Raw genomic sequence first — 23335 nt, 5'->3', positions numbered from 1 at the left:
GGTTTTCTTTTGATACATTATTGGAACCGATGTTTTTTGCCATCCTTAAACCTAAAATGATACAAATTTGATTGGTCCTGTTGTGGTTCCCTCGAGGGGTCGAAGATCACAGTGGGGCCAAAACTTGGTCCCAAAATAGTCCCATCATGTTGTAATGAATCCTCTTGACATATTTTCTACAGTGCTTAGGTCAGGAGTTTTACGGTCGGATAGGTCAAGTGTCAAACATTATTATACACAGGGGACACAATTTAAAAATAGTCCGATTTCATAGAAACTGGTCTCAAATTACTCCCCTTATCATAAGAAATCTCAAACATATACTGAAGTAACAATTTTGGTGCAATTTGTATCGTCATGTCCCCCTTCAGAATTTAATGCAGCCAAGGGTACCTGGGTACTCATGCATACTCGGTTGAATAAGTCAAATGTCAAACATTTCATATACACAGAGGACACAATCTAAAAATGGTTCGATTTCATCGAAACTGGTCTCAAATTACTAGGAATACGAGGAATGTCCTTCTGATATCAAATAATTTAGATTTTATGTAATTTGCGATATACAAATTTTATGGCTTCGAGGTTTTCTTTTGATACATTACTTGGAACCAATGTTTTTTGCCATCCTTAAACCTAAAATGATAAAAATTTGATTGGTTTTATTTTTCTATCCCCCCCCGTGGTTCCCTCGAGGCGTCGAAGGTCACAGTGCGACCAAAACTTGGTCCCAAAAATGGTCCCTTCATGTTGTAACAAATTTGGTGCAATTTGTATCGTCATGTCCCCCTTCAGAGTTAATGCAGCCAAATGTACCGCGGGTACTCAAGCATGCTCGTCGGAAAGTTCGCGAAATATATGGTGTGACATATATGTAGTTCCTCGAGGAACTAGGGGGGGGGGGGTAGAAAAAATAGAACCAATCAATCAGCTAGTGAGAGCACATGCCTTCCTCACTGTGAGTTTGGTCCTCCAGGCCCAGGCACCCAAAAAGGTAAATCCGGCCCTGCTTGTATGCATTTCTATCCAAATAAAAGGGTATATTTCAAACCATTAACCAAAATGAGGCATTGCTGAAAGGCTAACAAGTCGCAAAATTGCTGAAAAAGTCGTGTTTTTCCTCTGAAAAGTTCGCGAAATGAGACGCAAATGGATGTGTGTGTTCAACGTTCGTCGACGAGCGTAAGAGCCCGTGGATACGGGGTTTGGGATATGGAATAAAGTTCCGGATCCGGAGGTTTTACAAATTTTTAGTTTTACACGAAGACGCCGATCTAGGCTTAACTATTTCCGATACTGATTACCACATGGACAAACATGGATTTAAACCAGTTTTAAACATATTAAAACTGGACTTTTGAGGGGGCAATTTTTGTGAGATTTCACAATTCCCTTAGTTTAAAGTGATGAGGTAGTGCACTGTTTGTTGCGTTGGGAAAATCGTGATATACTCATTGGCAGAAATCAGTCGGTCTTCGGCCGCTTTATAGTGATGGAGTATAAGTTCAGCTTAGCTGGTTTTGATGGTGGACCTATATTTGACCCGCAATTAAGGGACAGGGGTCATAATCGCCCATTTCCATCTTATCTAAACAGGTTTTCTACATTTTTTAAAGTTTGTTTAGCTCGACACTATCATTATTTACTCTTATTATTTATCTCCAGGTTGCATTTCTATTATAGTTTGCTAAATACCCTCGACAGCGCAGAGAGTGAGTACAATAAAATTAAAAGTCATGTTTATTCTTAAACATTCAGGGATTACGAAGGACTCGTCACACGTCATTTCTATATGTTTCAAGGTGCTTACATGGGTTGTGAGGTTGATCAAGCGTGGTTTGCGATGATAACCGAGCCAGGTGTTTGCTACTGGGATAGAGTGAGCGGACAAACGCACCCGTATTTCACTTACAGCAATCAACCAACGAAAGCCGCAGTTCAAGCAGGTAATGTTGTTAGAGAGAAGTAACCATGCATTTAACACTCAGAACGCTACTCACCATCCTCTATTGTTGAAATTGTGCCTTTTAGTGTAATATTTTTGATTTTTATAGACCTCAACTTCGTCCGTGAGCTTTTTTGGAATTAACCTTTTAAACTTATATAGGTAGCTAAAGAAATATTTTCCCCAACTCAATAAGGCACCTCGTGTGGATGACGAGTATAGTTGTCAGAATATCTATTTTGATTTCACCTTTTTCAATTACTGCCCAACTCAGTACTTAATTTGTAATAATTATAACCAGCAGAAATAATCGATATTTCTATTGTTGCTTGCAAAATCATCCATCCATGGGTACATTCACGAGTTGATTTTGACAAAATTGGTAGTCGGAATTTAAAAATGGTGCAATCAAAACCGAAATTCTGACAAAACTATGACATGTAGCCTTATATGATGTGCTTTAGAAAGTTGGGAAATATCTTTCGTTAGCGAATTATGTTAATTTCATTATGTTACTTTCAAAAACAAAAACGTTGACCAACAAAAAACTCCAAGTTGAAGCTTGTGAAAATCGAAAATCTTACACTAGATATCGAAGCCTAAATTTAACACCAGGGTTTGAATTTTTTTTACAGTACCAAGCATTATATTTATCGCTTTTTATTTGACCGATAAAATTAATTTGCTAAGTTCAACACCGAATTGGATCGTTTCCAGTGCATAATTAAGTGACTGAGTGGGTGTTGTATAACAATAGCCATCGACTCACTAGCGTTCTGAGTGTCAAATGTATATGTAAATATCCAGCATCTTTCAATAGCATTTGATTCATTCTTCAAAATCGAAAATCGAAAATGTTACATTTGATTTGCTAATTTCAACACCGAAATCGATCGTTTCCAGTGCATAATTAAGTGACTGAGTGGGTGTTGTATAACAATAGCCATCGACTGACTAGCGTTCTGAGTGTCAAATGTATATGTAAATATCCAGTATCTTTCAATAGCATTTGATTCATTCTTCAAAATCGAAAATCGAAAATCTTACACTAGAAGCTTAAATTTTACACCTAAGTTTAACTACAGGGTTTGAAATTTTTTTTACAGTATCAAGCATTATAATTATCGCTTTTTATTTGACCGAGAAAATTGATTTGCTAATTTCAACACCGAAATCGATCGTTTCCATCTTTCCAATTGCATACCATATAATTCCATGTATTATCCAAGCATATGTGCCTCTAAAAGTATTTTTTGACAAAACATTGATGCAGACGCACGCCAAAATAATATTACCACATTATTTGGACTTTCATCAAATCAATTTACCAATATTATCCTCCATTTATGAAAGGCCCATTCCGTGATTCCAGCGTGCCACCTATACCAGGAAGGACTGACCAATGTCAATTTATTCAGGTCGTAGACCTATTTGGAATCGTGACTTTGCGTGACATTTTGTCACTCGCCCTTTCCGGATAGTAATTTTAAGATCCCTGATTGGGGTTAAGAGAGATATGCATGTTCAAGATGCTATTGAGAGTTTTTAATTCCCCCCGTCGGCATTGTATTTGACCCTGCTAGTGTAGTTACCATGATTAGTCCCCGCCAATAAGATTATTATTTTTTTTTCTTATCTTAGGGGGTTCTGCCATTTCCAGTGATATCAGTTTTGCAGATGTTTTTGCCATATTCATCAAGCACAGAAGTGCTGCTGGTGAGTCACTCACCTCATTGTGGTGAATTTACACCTCCTTTCTTGCTGAGCGACTATACTGCTAGTCATCTCTAGATTGGTAGTGACATCAATCTTTTGCATTTAGGATTTGTTGAGGTGAAATCGCTGCTGTGTTATATCATGGAAGTGGTTATATGCTGTAAGAATATTGTACACCTCTGACTGCATTAAAACTGAACGAGTTTTATTCTCTGTTCATGCATCAGCCATGCTATGGCGGGGCCTACTCAAATGCCCCGCTAAAAGCACGGTGGCAGTGACGGTGGTAATGAACCTCGTGTTGCATTTTGTCATTTAAACAGCTTGCTCAGGAATGCGCGAAATGCGGGCTAAATACACAAGTTGTGAACTTGATATTTTGTTATATTGAAGCTAAAATGGTGAAATATGGTGCAAAAGTGGAATAATTCGCATAAAGGGCGCATAATGAGCCGAGGACATCCGACTAAGGCTACTGACAATAGCCTGGTAATTGACATCTCTGTGTGTGAGTGAGCATGTAGGCTATACGCCATTATGAGGTCAATGTTCATATGCTTTTAGACTGCTTGCACGAGTGAGCATACGCTGCACTATAAATTCTGCACATATAAAATCAGAATATTTTTGTCAGTTTTTGAGTTCAAGACGCAATGGTTTTTTCTCAAGACGCAAGCTAACGACAGTAGTAGTAGGTATGATTGTGGTTTGTCCCCCTCCCCCTTCCCCCCCCCCCCCAACCTTGACCCCTGGGGTCATCTTTAGATCACCCTTTTCGGGTCATCCTGAGATGACCTTTACCCGTCATAATAGAAAGAGAGGGGGGTGCGGTCATCTTGAGATGACCATTACGGGTCATCCTGAGATGACCTTTTATCGTAAACGAAACGAGCAGGTGGGGGATTCCCCCTTATGGTTGAAACACCGATTACAAAACATGAACCCTTCACCTAGAAAAAAAAGTGCCCGGTAGTCGGTTAAAGTTTAAAAATATTATACAAGTAGGAGTTTGTATGCACGAAGTCGGGCGGTGATGTTAGCAATAGGGATTTAGTTGTTTAAAGATAACAAGGCGTGCAAAGAAAGTATGTTTGCATATTTCAAAACCTTGTGTAAAGATACCGTCAGGGATAGTTAGGGAGTTAGTGCTTGAAATAGCCTGATAGTGGGTAAAAAATATAATTTCAAAATGCAATTTAAAAACAAACAAATAAAAAACAAGTTAGAACATGTATTCGGAAAAATAAAAATAACCTATGACGTCATAAAGGACCAATCAGAAAATGGGTAGGAAAGGTACAAATAGACATGTTGAATTATCATTTGTCATTATTTGTATCGAAATTGATATAAGGAGACGCTAACTGTTACCATGTCTAGTAAAGTGTGTTGCTTACCGCATCGGTGGTTGGTGGTTGATGAAGTAGATGAACAAATGAGAGAAGAAGAATTTGTAAAAATTCACGACGTTGCTAAATATATTTTTGCAGTATTATTATGCGAGGAGGTGAATAAAGTGATCAAATCACAGTGTAATGGTTGTGTGACGGATCACCCGAGTCAATTACAACATATTTGTATCGATCCTGACCCTACAGAAGATATAATCGTGTTAACCTTGTACATACAAGCTATTGAACAACTTGACAAAGTATACGCTACCAAATTGTTCCAATCTACCAGAGGTCGATTACATCTAGGGAGCGGTGGTTCCAGCCCCATTTTTGATTTCTTAGCTATCGTGCATCATTACAGCAGGGTGTGGACTTTACAGAACTTTGCTAACTTACAAGAAAACCTGAAAGTGAGTGCTTGCATCAAGGAAGCTGTGGACATTGCCAGGTTAGAAGTGGGCAACAAAGACAATCCTTTCGAAGAATGGCTGCTGAAACAAATGGACCCTCAACATCAACAGACGGTTATGTCAGTCGACGAATAATTCAAGCTATACTACAAGATCAGATGTATGGGAAAGAATCATCAAACGCAGAGCCTTGCGTAACTAAAATGATTCAATATGCGAGAGATATAGCCCAGAGGGCTCGCGCAATCGAAGCCTACCAAGAACTGTTTACGAACCTTGAACCCGATGATTTTTGGTTTACGCCATCACGAGTAGATGCGATGGTTGATATATTATTTAGATATTCGCAAAGTGCGGAAGAAAGAGTAACGCGCACGTGTGTCTTTTTAGCCTTTGTTGTAGATTTATGTAAGATGCATGATGATGATGAAACGAAAGAGTCGATCATGGATGCTTCTACTCAAATTGCCGTAGGCAGAGTAAATAGCGAAGATTGGAGTCAAGTTCAAATACGTTCAAATAATGCAATATTGCCGTACAAAAGGATGATTGGTGTTGCCTTGACCTTTACTATACTCTACGTTACTTTAAAATGGATACGGATATTCTAAAAAATGTAATAAAATGAAATATCATGTAACTGTTGTTTTGATGAAAAAATAAATACCGAAAAAGAATTTAGAAACTATAAATATTTGTCTATGCGTTTTTTGTCTACAGCCTGTCTCAAAAAAAATTGTGCAAGTGAAGAGCGCCCTCTCTGGCATTTAGAAAATACCGTTGTGACGTAATGCTTATATTAACGTCACGGGTGTAGTCTTAGCTCTCAAATGGCGTTTGTTCTGTTCAATTTGCTTGTTTTAATCTCGAGATATGTTTAGTTAAAGACGAAAGGGTAAAATCACAATTGTGCCACTTTTACTAGGAAAGAGGGCTTTACATGTAACAGTGACATACCATCAAGTTTATCAAGAGATCCTTCGTGAAATCAAAAGAATGCATCAATTACACAATACAAAAATTTTTGACTGTTTTTACTGTTTTATCATGATGCAGGAATGATGATTCTCTTTTTCCACTTAAAAGAGATTAAAAGATAAATAAATATTTCACATTCTGCTGTAAAAATGGATTTCACATTCTGCTGTTCTGCATGTGCATGTCAATGATTTTATCATGGTAAATACTGTTCTCTTAGTCACTTAAGACATGTTAAAAGACGAACAAATATTGCGCACTTATAGGTTAATGAACGCGTATTACTTGTTAGGAGAGATATTAGACAAAATAATGCACGCCTGCTGATGTTGATGTGTCTAATGCATGCGCCCCAAAAAGGGGGAGTACATTAGACGCATCAACATCAGCTATCATTGGTTTATATCTACAGCTCTCCTCCTTAGTAAAAGTGGCACAATTGTGATTTTATCCTTTCGTTGTTAAATAAACATATCTCGAAATTGGAACCAGCAAATTGAACAGAACAAACGGCATTTGAGAGCTAAGACTGCGCCCGTGACGTTGATGTAAGCATTAAGTCACAACGGTATTTTCTAATTGCCAAAGAGGGCGCTTTTCACTTGCACAATTTTTTTTTTGAGACAGGCTGTATAATAAGACATTGTAATGTAGTATCCTGTCATAAGAAGGTTTGCTTTTTGTTCATACGGTACGACGGGGATGTAACCATGAGTACTAAACTAGAAAAGTTCTTACATAAAACGTACTATGATGTATCTAATCCGGCCGGTTATACCGGTGTATCTGCCTTGTATAGAGGGGCAAAACGTAAATTTCCTGATATTACCCTTTCAAAAATCAAAAGGTGGTTAGCGGAACAAGATGTTTATACGTTGCACAAACCACTCCGTCGGAGATTTAAACGAAATAGAGTGTATGTTAATACTATAGATGAATTATGGCAAATGGATTTGGCTGACCTTTCGTCATTAAAACGTTATAATAAAGGTTTCAAATACATTTTAACGTGCATCGATGTATTTTCCAAGTATGCATGGGGTATTCCGTTAAAGGATAAGACGGGTAAGACTCTAGTTAAAGCAATTCAAACTATTTTAGCTTCCGGTCGTCAACCCGAGTGTATACAGACGGATCGTGGTACTGAATTTACAAATAGATTATTTCAAGCTAAATTGAAAGAAAACGGTATACGTTTTTACACTACCGGCAACGAAACAAAAGCATCGGTCGTTGAAAGGTTTAATCGAACCTTGAAAGGTCGTATGTATAAATACTTTACCCACAAAAATTCCCACAAATACATAGATATCCTACAAAGCCTACTTGATGCGTATAACGGTGCGTACCACCGTAGCATTAAGATGCCCCCGGTAAAGGTGACTGATGCGAACCAACATATAGTTCGCCAAAACTTGTACGGTAATGAGAGACGCTATAACCGCAATTTTAAATTTGCAACGGGCGACCAGGTTAGAATTTCAAAGTCAAAACTTAGATTTGAAAAAAGTTACCTCGTAAATTATTCGGAAGAAATATTTACGATCGTAAAACGTTACCCGAGAAATCCGCCTGTATACGCTTTAGAGGATTATTTAGGCGAAGCTATTCAAGGAACATTTTATGAACATGAACTACAAAAAGTGATTAAAACCAAAGATGCGTTGTATGAAGTAGAAAAGGTAGTAAGGAAACGAAAAAGAAATGGAAAGACTGAATATTTTGTAAAATGGAAACATTATCCGTCAAAATTTAATTCATGGGTTGATACGTTAGAAGACCCAAACAAAAACTAATAAAAGGGCGTGATCGCCTTGAGTAGAGTTTAGTTTGCTAACGGATTACATTATGGAAAGTCAACATTTTTATGTAACATTGCCTTGTGACGCCTCTTTAGCGACATACCCTGACAATTCACCTAGTCAATACAAAACGATATTGGCCCGACCATTGCGCCTATCTGGGCAATGGGAAGTTGGTTTAAGCGAAATAGTGTTTACTCATAGTTTTTATAACGTAACAAAGGGGAAAAACTTGGTTATTTTTAACGGATTATTCCCACTTGGTCCAATCCCATTTGGTCCAATCCCACTTCGTCCAATCCCATTTGGTCCAATCCCACTTGGTCCATTCCCACTTGGTCCAGTTCCCACTTGGTCCAATCCCATTTGGTCCAATCCCACTTTGGCCAATCCCACTAGGGCCATGTCCCACTTGGTCCATGTCCCACTAGGGCCATGTCCCACTTGGTCCATGTCCCACTAGGGCCATGTCCCACTTGGTCCATGTCCCACTAGGGCCATGTCCCACTTAGTCCATGTCCCACTAGGTCCATGTCCCACTAGGGCCATATCCCACTAGGGCCATGTCCCACTAGGTCCATGTCCCACTAGGGCCATGTCCCACTAGGTCCATGTCCCACTAGGACCATGTCCCATTTAGGCCATGTCCCACTTAGGCCATGTCCCACTTAGGCCATATCCCATTTGGACCCGTACATAGGCCTAGATGTACATAAAAAGATGAAAAGGTTTAGAAGAACAGAAAGGAAAAAAAATGAGATGATGTAGAGGCAGAATAAGGTGGATGAAAAGGGTGAAGAATAGACAAAGGAAGGAAAAGAGAAGGAATCATTAGGACAAAGGAAGGAGATGGAGACTGAAGGAGAAGAAGGGATTGTTTGCCAACATAATGCCGGAGACTATGAACAGAAATGACCCATAAATGATGATCTTTGGCTTGTATAATAATTATGTGCATAATGATACTAAAGTGGCATTTTATCATAGGCCTATGTAATTTGCATAGTTCGCATTATATTATATAGACCATTTAAGGTTTGCAAATTGTGTGAACGCACATCGTCACACACCAATTTTGCAAGAAAAATGAGAGTATCTTCTATCATGCACGATAAGTTGACGAAAAAAGATACCCTGTTCTACGTCGGTCAGCCTTTTTTTATCTTCTTTTTTTTTAAATGACCCCAAAAATCACCAAAATTTGTAAATAATTTGCAATTTGAGAAAATACAAATAAAAACTTTTGTTCCTGAAATTTCCGAAATTTGGGTCGGCATTCATTTGTACAGGTAAAATGTTATTCCCAATTTGTTCAAACTCTGGGTCGGTCGGGCCCGTAGAACAGGGTTTTCTTTTTTCGTTGCCTAAAAACAAAAACAAAATTGCTCCTTTCAGACTCAAATCAAAATGGGTACCATTACACTCTGAAAACCAAAAATTAAATTTGTCATCTAAGATTCACATGACCACAATCAAATCTTGCAACAAAAGAAAGAAATGCACTTTACAATAAACTCTATAACATCCACGATATAGTCATCAAACCCCCCCCAAAATGCATGATAAAGCTCAACATGTACATAACACACTCGTAGATATGTACAACTCCAAATATATCAAGGAAGATGGGGCCTTTCTTGACTCATATAACAAACTACACATGCCTTCTACCGGAAGTCCATAAACCACCTCCAGATAACTTACTCTTCCATGCACATCCTATTATATAGGCCTACTAATTATTAGTCATAATGGACCTACATCCAAAATATCCACATGTTATGACTATTTCTTAAAACTTATAACCTCAAAACAATCTATATAATTATTTGAACGATGCTTCTGACATCATAAACAAACTAGAGGCTAACAAACCAGTCCCACTCTAATATATCACTAGAAATAATAGTTGGCACAGCTGTACATATAATACTGAAACATTATTAATCTGAAGCAATAGGTATAGCATGCAAAGCCTTTGAAAACTCCAGGTTAATAACATGTTTTAACAAACCACCAACTGAACAATTTAGAAATCTTTTAAGTCTCGTTCTTGAATACAACACCTTTTTTCAAAAAAAAATGGCATGGTCATGCATGGGACCCACTCTCAGTGCAACTTTATCCAATCTTACATTATATTCTCAATTACTGGATATACTTAGACGACTGTGATCCTATACCAAAGAACAGAAGAACTTAGACAGACATTGACTATCTTTCCGTTCACAAACACTTGTTAGGGGACCTAAAATTATTTCCAGGGCTCCCTTTTGGCCATGAAAAATGTATGTCAACCCCATAGAAAATATAGTGTAAACTTATGTTCTGAGAGAAAATATTTTGGTGATTTTTAATGAGCCTTTACAGACGGATTAAATATTTAGGACCCACTTTTTGGTTCAGCCCCCCCCCCCTTTAGGCCCTACTATGAAAACTAAAACAAGTACTGAAAATGACCAAAAACAAATATTATAACCATAGTGGGACATGGCCCTAGTGGGATATGGACCAAGTGGGACATGGCCCTAGTGGGACATGGCCCAAGTGGGACATGGACCTAGTGGGACATGGCCCTAGTGGGACATGGCCCAAGTGGGACATGGCCCTAGTGGGACATGGCCTAAGTGGGACATGGCCCTAGTGGGACATGGCCTAAGTGGGACATGGCCCTAGTGGCACATGGACCTAGTGGGACATGGACCTAGTGGGACATGGCCTAAGTGGGACATGGCCCTAGTGGGACATGGACCTAGTGGGACATGGCCTAAGTGGGACATGGCCTAAGTGGGACATGGCCCTAGTGGGAATGACCTACATGGGACATGGCTAAGTGGGACATGGACTAAGTGGGACATGGCCCAAGTGGGACATGGACTAAGTGAGATTGGACTAACTGGGTCTGGACAAAGTGGGATTTGGACCAAATGGGATTGGACTAAGTGGGATTGGACCAAATGGGATTGGACCAAGTGGGAATAGCCCTTTTTAACGAAGGGGTCCCCTTTAATGAGGAATTAGGTCAATCATTTACCGTAAGGCCCGGGTATTATGAACATGGTAAAGATCTCTTGAGTCAAATTCGGAAGGGATTGAACGATACTGCCTCGGAAAGAATCGAGTTTAATATTGAAGCTTTTTCGAGAAGATTGGAAATAAAAGTTTCTGAGGGGGCCAAAATTTCACCGCATAGGCATTTGGTAGATTTATTAGGTTTGAAATCTGGTAATCAAGTTGTAGAAAGTAACGTGCGATTTGAATTACCCATAGATACAAACAGGGGTATGCACGCTTTTTACGTTTATTCAGATATTGTGCAACCTTTACCAGTTGGCGATCAGGAAGTACCTCTATTAAGGATCGTGGACGTACCAGTAGTAAATACGCCTTTAGGGACCATTTCAAGGTCACACGATTCATGAGGTCAAAGGTCAACTGATGTCAAAGGTCAACCGGAAGTGCCACCATTTTGAAAGGTCAACCGGAAATACCGCCATTTTGAAAAGGTCAACCGGAAATACCCCCATTTTGAAAAGGTCAACCGGAAATGCCGCCATTTTGAATCGAGAAAAAATTTCCACAAAAAAATTCCCCCAAAAAAAATTTCAAAAAACATTTCGAAAAAAAATCAAAAAAAAAAATTTAAAAAAATTTTCCAAAAAAAATTAAAAAAAAAAAAAAAAAAAAAAAAAATTTCAAAAAAAATTTCAAAAAAAATTTCAAAATAAAATTTCAAAAAAATTTCAAAAAAATTTTTCAAAAAAATTAAAAAAAAATTTTCAAAAAAATTATCACAAAAAAAATTTCAAAAAAAAATTAAAAACATTTTACCCAAAAAATAAAAAATTCAAAAAAAAAAAAATTCAAAAAAAAAAAAAAAAAATCAAAACAATTTGGGAAAAAAATCATGAGGACGTGGCTAATTGCCACAGATGAATATGAATGAGCGAATGTAAATAAGGGATGTTAATATTTAGGGACGTTAATATTTAGGGACGGTGAAATGAGTGAATGAGCAGTGAAATGAGTGAATGAGCAGTGAAATGAGCAAATGAGCAGCGAAATGAACGAATGAGCAATGAAATGAGCAAATGAGCATCGAAATGAGCAAATGAGCAGGGTAATGAGCAAATGAGCATGGAAATGAGCAAATGAGCAGTGAAATGAGCATGGAAAGGAGTCAATGACCATGAAAACTGCAATAAACCAACGTCAGATGATTCCGTCATTAAAACTTTTATTAGCAACTTCCAGAAAAGAGCGGTCGATTAACGCGCTTTAATCATCGCTTTCCATCTCGTCATCCTCTTCGTCCTGTTGGAAAAGCCCGGTGAATTGAGATCGATGTTTAGCCAACGTTATTTTCACCGCTTTGCCTACGTCCATGCCTTTATCTGTCTTCTCTTCTAGGTCGATCACGATATCCTGATGAGTTTCGTCATATTTCAAATGGACGTTATGTGCCAAAAATGTCCCGTAGCTGTCAAAAAATCTCGTTTAACGGCCCATACAGTCTTCATATTAGCCTTTTCCCCGGCCAGGTCTTCAGCCATACCTTCGTTGACGTACTTTTCGTATTTTTGGGTCCTCATCTCGCGAGTAGCAACTCTGGCCCGTTTAAGCCATTCTCGATACGTGACATTATCCTCCAACTCCACGTCGCTATCTTCTCCGGATATCGCGCTTCCCCGCTCGGAATCATCCGTCCCCGAATTTTCGGGTTCGGAATCGTCCGTCTCGGAGCGTTCCTCCTCTTCGCCGTGCATCATTTTCACGTGTCTCCTCAAGTTGAATGATCGATCGAAATGTTTGTCGCACGCGTGACAAGAGTGGGGTTTGAACGCTGAAATAGAAGCCATGCATGCGTCGACTCCTCGAGAGTTGATCTCCAAATGACAAGAACGAGGTGAAACCGACCTTTTTATAACCTGCTCTTTGACTCATTTCGCCGCTCATTTGCTCATTTCACTGCTCTTTGACTCATTTCGCTGCTCATTTCACTGCTCATTTGCTCTTTTCACTGCTCATTTGCTCATTTCACTGCTCATTTGCTCATTTTACGTGCTCATTGACTCATTTCCCTGCTCATTTGCTCATTTCCCTGCTCATTTGCTCATTTCGCTGCTCATTGACCCATTTTCTTGCTCATTCGCTCATTTTGCTGCTCATTCGCTCATTGCACTACTCACTTGTTCGTCAAAGGTCACGAGGTCCTGTCCGGGCCTCATGTATATTCGCGAGCTAGCTCATGCATATATAAATATTAATGAGGGGGCGTGGCTAATTAGCATATCTGAATATTAATGAGGGGCATTTCCGATTGACCTTTTTCAAAATGGCTGTATTTCCGGTTGACCTTTACATTTCTATTACAAAATTCAGCGGCAAAAAAATGCCGTCATATTTTACGTTTTTTGTATACATTATCGTAAACTCCTCCCATAACGACACAATTATGTCCTTTTACATTCCTTCGTTATTGTTTTTAAAATTTGTTACGCGATGATAACGCGTATTTTTACACGATACATTATACGATATTAATTGTACATTTTGTTTCACTATAGTATTTGTCGTTATTAAATCGAACGACTTGACACGCTACGTCTTTTACATACAAAAAACCTCGAGTGACTCACATTATTTTACCTTTGCTCGCATAATAAAACGTGATTACATCTTAAACAATGAGCCTATTTAATGCGGCGTACAATAATATGGTAATAAACAAGTTACATTTTTCCCAAATCAAGGGTGTATGCTTCTTACGCCCTCGTTTACCCGTAACGCTTCTTGATTTACGTCTTGAAGGTCTTTCTGGGGTAACCATATCCGTGCTCGTTTTACCCATTTTAAAATCCCTGATGAGACTTCTTCTTTCTTTATTACCAATTATGGATTCGGGAATATTAATATCTGCCAAACTACTAGCAAATAATTGAAAACCCGTTGGTTGAAAGGCGTTAGAATAATTACGTAATACATCCGTGATTAGATCGGACAGGTTGCTACCGGGTACAAGTTTTCCCCGATAGATAATTTCACCTTTCTGATTCCATTTTAGGGCATTACTTGCTTTTAGTTCACCGATTAATTGGGAGGCCTTAGATTTCATCCGTTTCTGAATGGTTTTTAATATATTATCGGCATAGTCATCCTGTCCCGTAGCTGGTACTTCGCTGACTGTCTGCTCCGTTGATTTATTCACTTCTTCATTATCAGGGTGTTCCGTTATATTAATGGCGATTGGAGCGTTGGTTTTATTATAAAAAGTTAAAAATTTATTCAAACTGTCCTGATACATTAACATTTTATCGTAGGCCGTCAAGTCTTCCCTCTGTAGAATAGAAGTCATATCTTGATCCAAGTCTTGCACAGTTCGTTTGACACCATCGCGTATCGGGGCTTGTTGTTGCTGCTGCAGTTTATCCACCATATCGGGAGGTACCAGCGCCATTTTCTTGAAGCTCATCGTCGTTTACTCTTCGTTTTCTTGCGAATCAAATTGACCAACAGTGGTACTACGGCCGGTAATACGGTGCTTAAAAGCAGGCTAATTATGCCGCCCTTTTGGACGATCAAACGTCTCTTTGATTTGACGGATTTTCCTTTGTTGGCGAGTTTTCTAATAATGTTCTTATGCGTTGATATTTTCTTCTTTTTAAGAGGGGTAAGTCTGACGTTTCCACGACACAAGTTCAAGGCGCATTCACAAATAGCCGTCAATACTTTATCGTTCACGTTTTTCAAAATGGCAGTTCTCAATTTATCGGGGCACTTGCTTAAAACGTTGAGTAACTCGTAGTTACGAACCACGTTCTGCGACATGTTGTTTTCAAATGATGTCTGAACGTAAATGTACCAGCGTTTTATCATATTCGTGAAACTCTTACCAAGCGGTACGTAGACGTACCCTTGTTCATCGGGAAAAATAGCGGTACGCACTTTCAAATCTTCGGGGGTTGATGCCTTTAAATCCAACAAGATGTAACCATACTGCTTCGACGTGGCGTCTGCAAAAGCATCTAATAAAAATTTAGAGTTTCCTGGAAACATCTGTTTGGCCAATACAGCTATCGGAGTTTTATCTCTAGGGTTGCGAAATAACACCATGTAACTGGCGTTCAAACTAATGTTTCTCGACTGTTTACCTTGATGAAAGATATTCTGCATCAAATAAACAACGGATAAATTGAGATGATGGGATCCACGCAAAAACAAATTTCCGATGGTTGAACTGTTCCCAATTTCTTGCATCAAGTCGTCCAAAATGATCAAGTTATTTCGGCTCTTGTCAATCAGTTGTTCGATGTTTTGCTCCGGCAAACCTTCGATAAATGTAACATTATTCAAAGTTTGTGAAATCTCGGTATACGCCTCCTGATACAAGGCGTAGAACCATATGACGTTATTTGGTACAGGATGAACCATGCTGGATAGGTTACTTAAAAGCCGTTTAACAAACACGGTTTTACCGCATTCAGACGGTCCGCAAATTAACATTCTAAAGGGGTGTTTCAGTCTCGGGTCCATGATTGCTTTTGGTAAATACGGATCATATACCGGCCTTATATATATAGACTCTAGTTATTTAGAGGGAGGTACGAAGCTTATATTTGACCTTTCTTACGATACTTTGAATAATTCCGATTTTTTTGACCAACTTGTGAAACTGTTTACGCGATAAAATGACACCATCGAACGATGGGTAACGACGGTTCGTATCCTTCGAACTATAAAATTGCCTTACATCTACGCCTACGTCTTTATCGTTTGAGCATACATTGACCAATAGGTTATCCACTAGACCGACAGAGTCCCTAGGGTAACACGTGTAATTTACGGGGAGATATTGGCAGGTTTTTGACCTCGTTTCATTTTGGAAATAATTAAATCTACATTTATCGGCCGTGACGTTTTGAAATTGTCTTTGACCCGTAGATTCGGACGTAGGATTAATCTCTATACCGTCGCGAATTCTACCAAAAATAATGGTAGTCATCAATACGACGATAACTACCCCGTATATAGGTTTACTGGATATTATATTTCGCCCTTTTAACCCTATTCTTTCATCTCTATCGCGTAGACGCGTAGATGGTAAGGGAGTTTCATAACCTACGTCGTTGTTTTCCATGATTCAGAAAATACAAACAGTTATTAAAAATACGTGTTTACAGTAAGATTACGTTTTGACTTATGAAAGGTTTAGTGGATATTAGTCGACATTTATACCCGAAAGGGATAGTGTCGTAATCTTTGATCATAATTCTTTGATCAAATACCGCTCCTTACAATATATATTTTAACTTTATAGGCCCAAAATAATAATAATAATAATATAATAATAACAATAATGATGATAATAATAATAATAATAATAATAATAATAATAATAATAATAATAATAATAATAATAATAATAATAATAATAGTGAGATATGTATATCCCCGCGTAGCTCAGATGGGAGAGCGTCTGACTGTAGATCGGAAGGCCCCTGGTTCGAGCCCAGGCACGGGGAAGGAATTAGTTTTATGTTCTTTTTTGTTGCTGTTGTTGATACGACCTAGATTATTACATCACTCAGTGACATCTATGCACACAAATTATTATACTAATGTTTATCAATTTATGCAGAAAATCGCGCGATCTTTAAGTGTCACTGACTGTCTTCAACATATTCCATTCCCTCGTCTTTATCTTCCTCTTGTTGGAAGAGTCCGTCGATTTTGCTCTGATGTTTAGCCAATACTCTTTTAACCGCTTTATGTACGTTTGCGCATTTATCCATCTTCTCTTCGAGATCATCCACAATTTCCTGATGAGTGTCGTTGTCTCTCAGGTGAACGTCGTATGACAAAAACGTCAGGTAGCGTCCAAAAAAGTTGCGTTTAATAGCCCACAATGTCTTCATATTGGCTTTTTCTTCAGCCAGCTGTTCATCCATGCCCCCGTTGAGGTACTTTTCGTATTTTTCAGTCCACATCTCGCGAGTATCCTCTTTGGCTCGTTCGTACCATTCTTGATACGTAGGATTATCTTCCAGCTCTTCGTTAGCCACTTCATCCGCAGACTCTTCTTCTCCAGATTCAGAATCATCTTCTGAGGATTCATCTACTTGGGGTTCTTTAGAGTCGATATCATCTTCCTGATCATCTTCCCCCATATGGGAATCATCCTCTTCAGTTTCACCGTGTACATTTTCTATATGTCTTTTTAGGTTATACTTGCGCGTGAATGATCTATCGCACAGGTAGCAAGTGTGAGTAGCATTGAGTGAATTCATGTTGACTCTTTGAAGGTTCGAAAGCAAATGACTAGATATAAATGATAATGGTGATTTCATAACAATCATGTTAATATTTTGACTCTGCGAGTGACTCATTTGATACTCCGAGTAACTCTCGCGACTCCGCGAGCAACTCATCCGACTCCGTGAGTAACGCATTTTACTCCGCGAGCAACCCATTTTACTCCGCAGGTAACCCATTTTACTCCCCTGAGCAACCCATTGGACTCTACAAATTCATATTCATACCATGCGGGAAACATTTTAATTCCATGATAGAACTATGTTACATTTAATACTCCGAATTGATTTCTAAAACAACCCTCCTATAATGTACACCGAGCAACTTTCCGACAAGTTCCATTTATTACCAAGGTTTCAACCACTTTCCATAACAACCATTAACTGAACAGAGTAACCTTTTGAAAATCTCTACTACAAACATTCCATTCAATTTCTAAAATAAACGTGTATACTTTAGGACTTAGATCAATAGATTGGTAAAACAAAATGCCAACCGCTAACATCGCCACCCAAATTCATGAATACTAACTTCTATAGGCTTATACCTAATATTTTTTTAAAACTTTAACCGACTACTTGGACATTTTTTCTAGGTGAAGGGGTCATGTTTTGTAATGGGCGTTTCAACCATAAGGGGCAAATCCCCACTAACTCCTATATAATTATTATTTAAACTTTAACCGACTACTGGACACTTTTTTCTACGTGAAGGGTTCATGTTTTTTAATCGGTGTTTCAACCATAATGGGGAATCCCCCACCTGTTTGTTTCGTTTACGATAAAAGGTCATCTCAGGATGACCCGTAATGGTCATCTCAAGATGACCCGTAATGGTCATCTCAAGATTACCGCACCCCTCTCTTTCTATTATGACGCATAAAGGTCATCTCAGGATGACCCGAAAAGGGTGATCTAAAGATGACCCCAGGGGTCAAGGGGGGGGGGTGGTAAGGGGGAGGGGGACAAACCACAATCATACCTACTACTACTAACGACTATCATATCCGTTGAACACATATATTCAAGTCCAAGGAACAAAATCTGGCTTCTTTAGACTAAATCAATTACGGGAGATATTCATCATTTTCTATCCCGGTATCAAAAGATTTATCGTCTGAATATCAAATCGAGCATAGCACATTCACGTGTATCGATCCCGGGTATTCATTTCAGTGTCTCTGCTGTATAATGTAATTATTAACCGGGCGATGTCGGTGTGCAAGGCGTAAGGGGAAGGGGGGTAGTTGATGATTCAAGACTTTTCTAGAAACATGAGGAAAGCGATAATGATGTGTTAAGCTCCGTCAGCGCAAAACTTTTGACATTTTATCAAAAAGGTAGTTGTTATATACAGTGCACAACTTATAAGTTCCCCCTAATGCTTTTTGAAATAAATCGAAAATTATTTAACGAAATGTAAAATTGTAAAAAGTTATGAGTAACCTTATTTGTTTTACAAATCTGGGCCAATATGTAGTGTCACACATCATTGCGTTTGGCCACAATGGTTCATTATGTAAAAAAAGAGGGAGTTTTAAAAGTTGCACCCGAGTCCATAGGAGTCAATTGTCAAACAATACAGTATGTTAGGCCTGTCCATGTGTTTGTAATGGAAATAAAACTTAAAGTAGAGATGTTTAGTAGGGGATATGTCCTCCTGCACTGTTGACAAGTGCATTTATTGGAACGCAATAACTTACCAGACATTTTTCGACGGGTTTCAGCCAGATTCACTATAGACATGTCCTGACGAACAGTCGTGACACGTCGACGAGGTGCTCTCGGCTGATTTTTCACCTCTCCTGTCAACTGAAATTTTGTTCTCAATTTTCGAATTGCATTAGGCGCAACTCCCATACGACGAGCAATTTCTTTCACCGGTACATTTTCATCCAGCAAACCTATTGCTCTACCGCGAAGAAATTCGGGCAAACGCGGCATTATTAAAATGTGACTTTTCACATGTGATGAACTACTGGCGATGTGGTCTATTCTCACCGCAGTACATATCCCTTCCATCTCAGACATTTATCATTAAAAGAAAGGAATAAAACACCTGCTTTGCTTTTGAAGAAGAAGAAGAAGAATACCAAAGATTAAGTTTTCTTTTACAAACACATGAATATCCCTGGCCTACTGTATTGTTTGAGAATTGAGTCCTATGGACTCAGATGCAACTTTAACACTGTTTAAAACGGTCTCCATTTTTACATAATGAACCATTGTGACTGAACGCAATGACGTGTGACGCTAAAATGTGGCCCACATGTGTAAAACAAATAAGGCTACCCATATCATTTTACAGGTTTGCATTTCGTCAAATAGTTTTCGATTTATTTTAAAAAAATATGTAGGGGGGAACTTTGAAAAGGCCTTTAAAAAACTCGTGAGCTTGAGACCCCTTCCCCAGAGAGTTTTGACTCTGGACTCCACCAGGGGATCTAAGGCGGATCCCTGGATCCCAATAGTTTGAGCTCACAACTTTGATAACTTGTCAGTAAAAATAGTCCTAATCTCTACAAGTGAGAAAAGCGTTTGACTGCAGTAATTTCAATATGTTAGACCTTCGGCCAAGTTCCTTTTTTTATTCAATTTTTATTCAGAGCTATTTCGCACGTTTGTTTGCTATATAATTCAAAAGTGTCAAGTGTTCAATCTGATGCATGATTTTTAAAACTGTCCAAAACTTGAGGGGGAACCTCCCTTCACCCCTCCCCGCCAACGTGCAGTGACTTTTTTCTTTCAAAATAGCCCCTGTCGCTATAATAAGTCGTAAGTTCTGCGTAGTACTTTATTAAAATTGTGGAGTCGTAGATAATAAGTAAAAACAGTACCAGTTTGTTGTATAAAACACACAATGGTTTAATATAAACACACCCCTACGTGGTTGCGTCGCTATACGAGTGTCTTGAGCAATCACCCCAGTGTACGAGCAAATCACCCTTCCACACGTGTGTATACGCCCCGCGGGAATCTGAATTTTTTATTTGAACCATGAGGGGGAATAAATGTAAAGTTTTGTTAAAGGACCATTGATCCGAAGCGTCGGTACTGGTACTGTTTTTACTTATTATCTACGACTCTTCGTGTCTGAAGAGTGGGGTCATTCTAAGGTAGGAAACACTATTTGATAATGAGAATCATTTAAAAAGCAATGACAATTGTTGGACAAAACGATAAGAATTTAAAGTTTTCTTATTTACCTGTGTGACTGATTAGGACATGCTATCTTATCAAAATAGATGTGAAATATTAATTATCTTGCAAACAACCTGTCACATTGTTTTAAATGAGATAATTAATAAAGCATGGCCAGATCAGTCCAACAGGGTTTAATTGAGAAAAAATTAAATTCTGTTGAAGTTGAGAAAAAATAGCTATATTGCCTCGAGTATATCGGCATGCGCTAAGCATGTGATTATCAAACTTTCAACAGGCGCTCGATAAGATCAGATATGTATTGTTTAGTAATGCTTCAGTGTCAGTGACATTAAAAGGAAATTTTGATTAATGGCTTGGTAGATACGTTCAAAAGATATGATTGCCAAGCAATCTCAGGGTAAACAAACTTTGCTAATAAAGGCAGAAACTACGTTTTTGATTTGTAAACAGATTGACATTTATATACCAATTACATACTTGGAAACGTACCAAGTATCTGCTATGCCTTTTACCCGGCCTTTTACGTACATAACATTTTTTAATATCACCAACCAATATCAAGTGTTAACCAGAGCGTGTGTTGTCTCAAATTGAGAGTAATGTTAGATTTTGCACTGGCAGGTTCGAATTAGTGCATTTATGTGGTTGCATCGCCAGAGTACGAGCAAATCGAACTTCCACGCGTGTGTATACGCCCGCGAAATCTGATTTTTTTTTTTGAACCATGAGGGGGGAATGAATGTTAAGTTTTAAATGGAGAAAATTTTGCATTAGATGAATCCGTAAAATTTGAGCTAATGCGTGCGATGACCACAATATTTTTTTTCATTTGCAGTCATCGCACATGTCCACTCAAACTTTTCTCACCTTATTTCCCAATTTTCTTCATTTAAAACATAATATTCCCTCTCATAGGTTAAATAAATTTAAAAAAAATTCAGCTCAATACCCCCAAAACAGTTTAAAGGATTCCACCTCATAAACTCTGGTGTAAATTACTTAAGGACTTGTACAACCACTATGAGCCATAATAATCTCATCCCTAATGACATAGCTAAATGACTCCCATAACAAACATAGCTCAAAATTTGACCTCAAGTTGTGGGGTATGAGTTTTTGTACCCAACACACTCAAAGGTCATTTTATTGCATATAGAAGCCTATTAGGGTTAAAGAACTGCGTACTGACAAATGAGTATGTTTTTGATCCTAGTGAAACGGTTCCGACAGAATTTGTACAGCTCTGACATATTCTCATCGGGACATTTTTTAAACACCAATATGACTTTTGAACATTTGGGTACAAAAACTCATACTCCACAAATGGAGGTAAACATTTGAGCTTGGATTGTTGAATGAGGGTTATTGAACAATGTTATTTGAAGTGCGGCTATTTTGGTTTGTAGTGCAGTGAGCCTCGATAATAGATGTTTATATTACTGCGTTATCAGTGTCGCAATGAGTGAAATGAAAACTTATTGTCATAATACGGCACTGGCGTCAGCAACATTCCATTGCATTGTTTGTTTTTATAACACAAGCCGATAAATAGTACTGATCCGTGCCATTTGCAATGAAAAGGTGTTTACGTCTTCCGTACAATTGTGTACGAGGGAAGCGAGATTTTTATCATACTTTGATTTATTGTCATAATATCGGCACGTCGGTATCAGTCACTCATTACATTACTATTTTCATTAAATACGGCCAAAAATAGAAAGCAGACAGTTCTACGCTACTCAAATTTGGTACACTCACGGGAGCGCTTTCACCGGGTCAAGCGGCGTCTTCAGCGGATGTTATTGCTCTGCAGATTTGTTGTTGCTAGTGTCAAGAATCATGTAATCTTATCTAATACCAATTTAGTTTGTATCAAGTGGAGGGCGTATATATTAAAGCCATATCCACAGCGACGCCCTCAATTTTGTCGAATTTCTACTTTTTGCATGATTGTAATGCCACGTGGTATACCACGTGAAAGCCTAAGTCTGTGGTGCTCTATTTACAGTAAAATTACAGTTTGTATGTTAAAACCGGAGATATCAACTGTGTTGAATCAGATAGCAATTTTCTTCGGTTTATCTTATTTGTTAGCCCGTATTTAAAAGTTAACTAGTGTCGTAGTAAATTTTATGACCAAGAACAATAATAAATGAAGCTGCGGATATTATTCAGACAGTCATGCTTGATTTCTTCAAAATATGAAAACAACCATTGTATTCATGTGAATCGAAACAAAGTTTAAAAGTTCAAACCATTTAGCCTAAGTTTTAACTTGTACACAGTGGCGTAGATTTCTTTTTTGACGTTGGGGGATGGGGTTGGAAAAATTCTTGAAGTATAGTGAATCAGGCACCTTTTAGCGCCATAATAAGTTTATGGTACAAATGCGCGCGAAGGGCGAGAAAAATTTTGCTATTTTGAAGCTAAACTGATGAAATATGGTGCAAAAGTGGAATAAATGCGGGGGAAGCGTGCAAAAATTTGCACTTTGGGGGTTAAAATGAGCAAATCTGAGGTTAATTTGGTCAGAAACCCATATTCAGGCGTCAACATGGGGTGGGATGATTGCATCGAACATCCCCTGGCAAAATATTGGGGGGATTTATCCCCC

The 23335-nt window shown here is 38.4% G+C and overlaps 1 protein-coding gene and 1 non-coding gene across 2 annotated transcripts in view; both read left to right on the top strand.

Moving 5' to 3' along the window:
• The window catches only part of LOC140171327 (uncharacterized), a 41918-nt gene that overhangs the window by 4487 nt on the left and 14096 nt on the right, over positions 1-23335 (top strand). Inside the window, exons 5-6 of the mRNA XM_072194571.1 lie at positions 1759-1946; positions 3587-3661. Coding sequence (XP_072050672.1) covers positions 1759-1946; positions 3587-3661 — 263 coding nt within the window. The remainder of the gene's footprint in view (positions 1-1758; positions 1947-3586; positions 3662-23335) is intronic.
• On the top strand, positions 16695-16767 carry Trnay-gua (transfer RNA tyrosine (anticodon GUA)). The gene has a single exon. It is a non-coding gene; the product is annotated as a tRNA-Tyr (tRNA).

The sequence above is a fragment of the Amphiura filiformis genome, chromosome 2 (genome assembly GCF_039555335.1).
Source record: "Amphiura filiformis chromosome 2, Afil_fr2py, whole genome shotgun sequence".
Lineage (NCBI taxonomy): Eukaryota > Metazoa > Echinodermata > Ophiuroidea > Amphilepidida > Amphiuridae > Amphiura > Amphiura filiformis.
The sequence above is the reverse complement of the archived record's forward strand: the minus strand, read 5'-3'. Positions and strand labels throughout refer to the sequence as shown.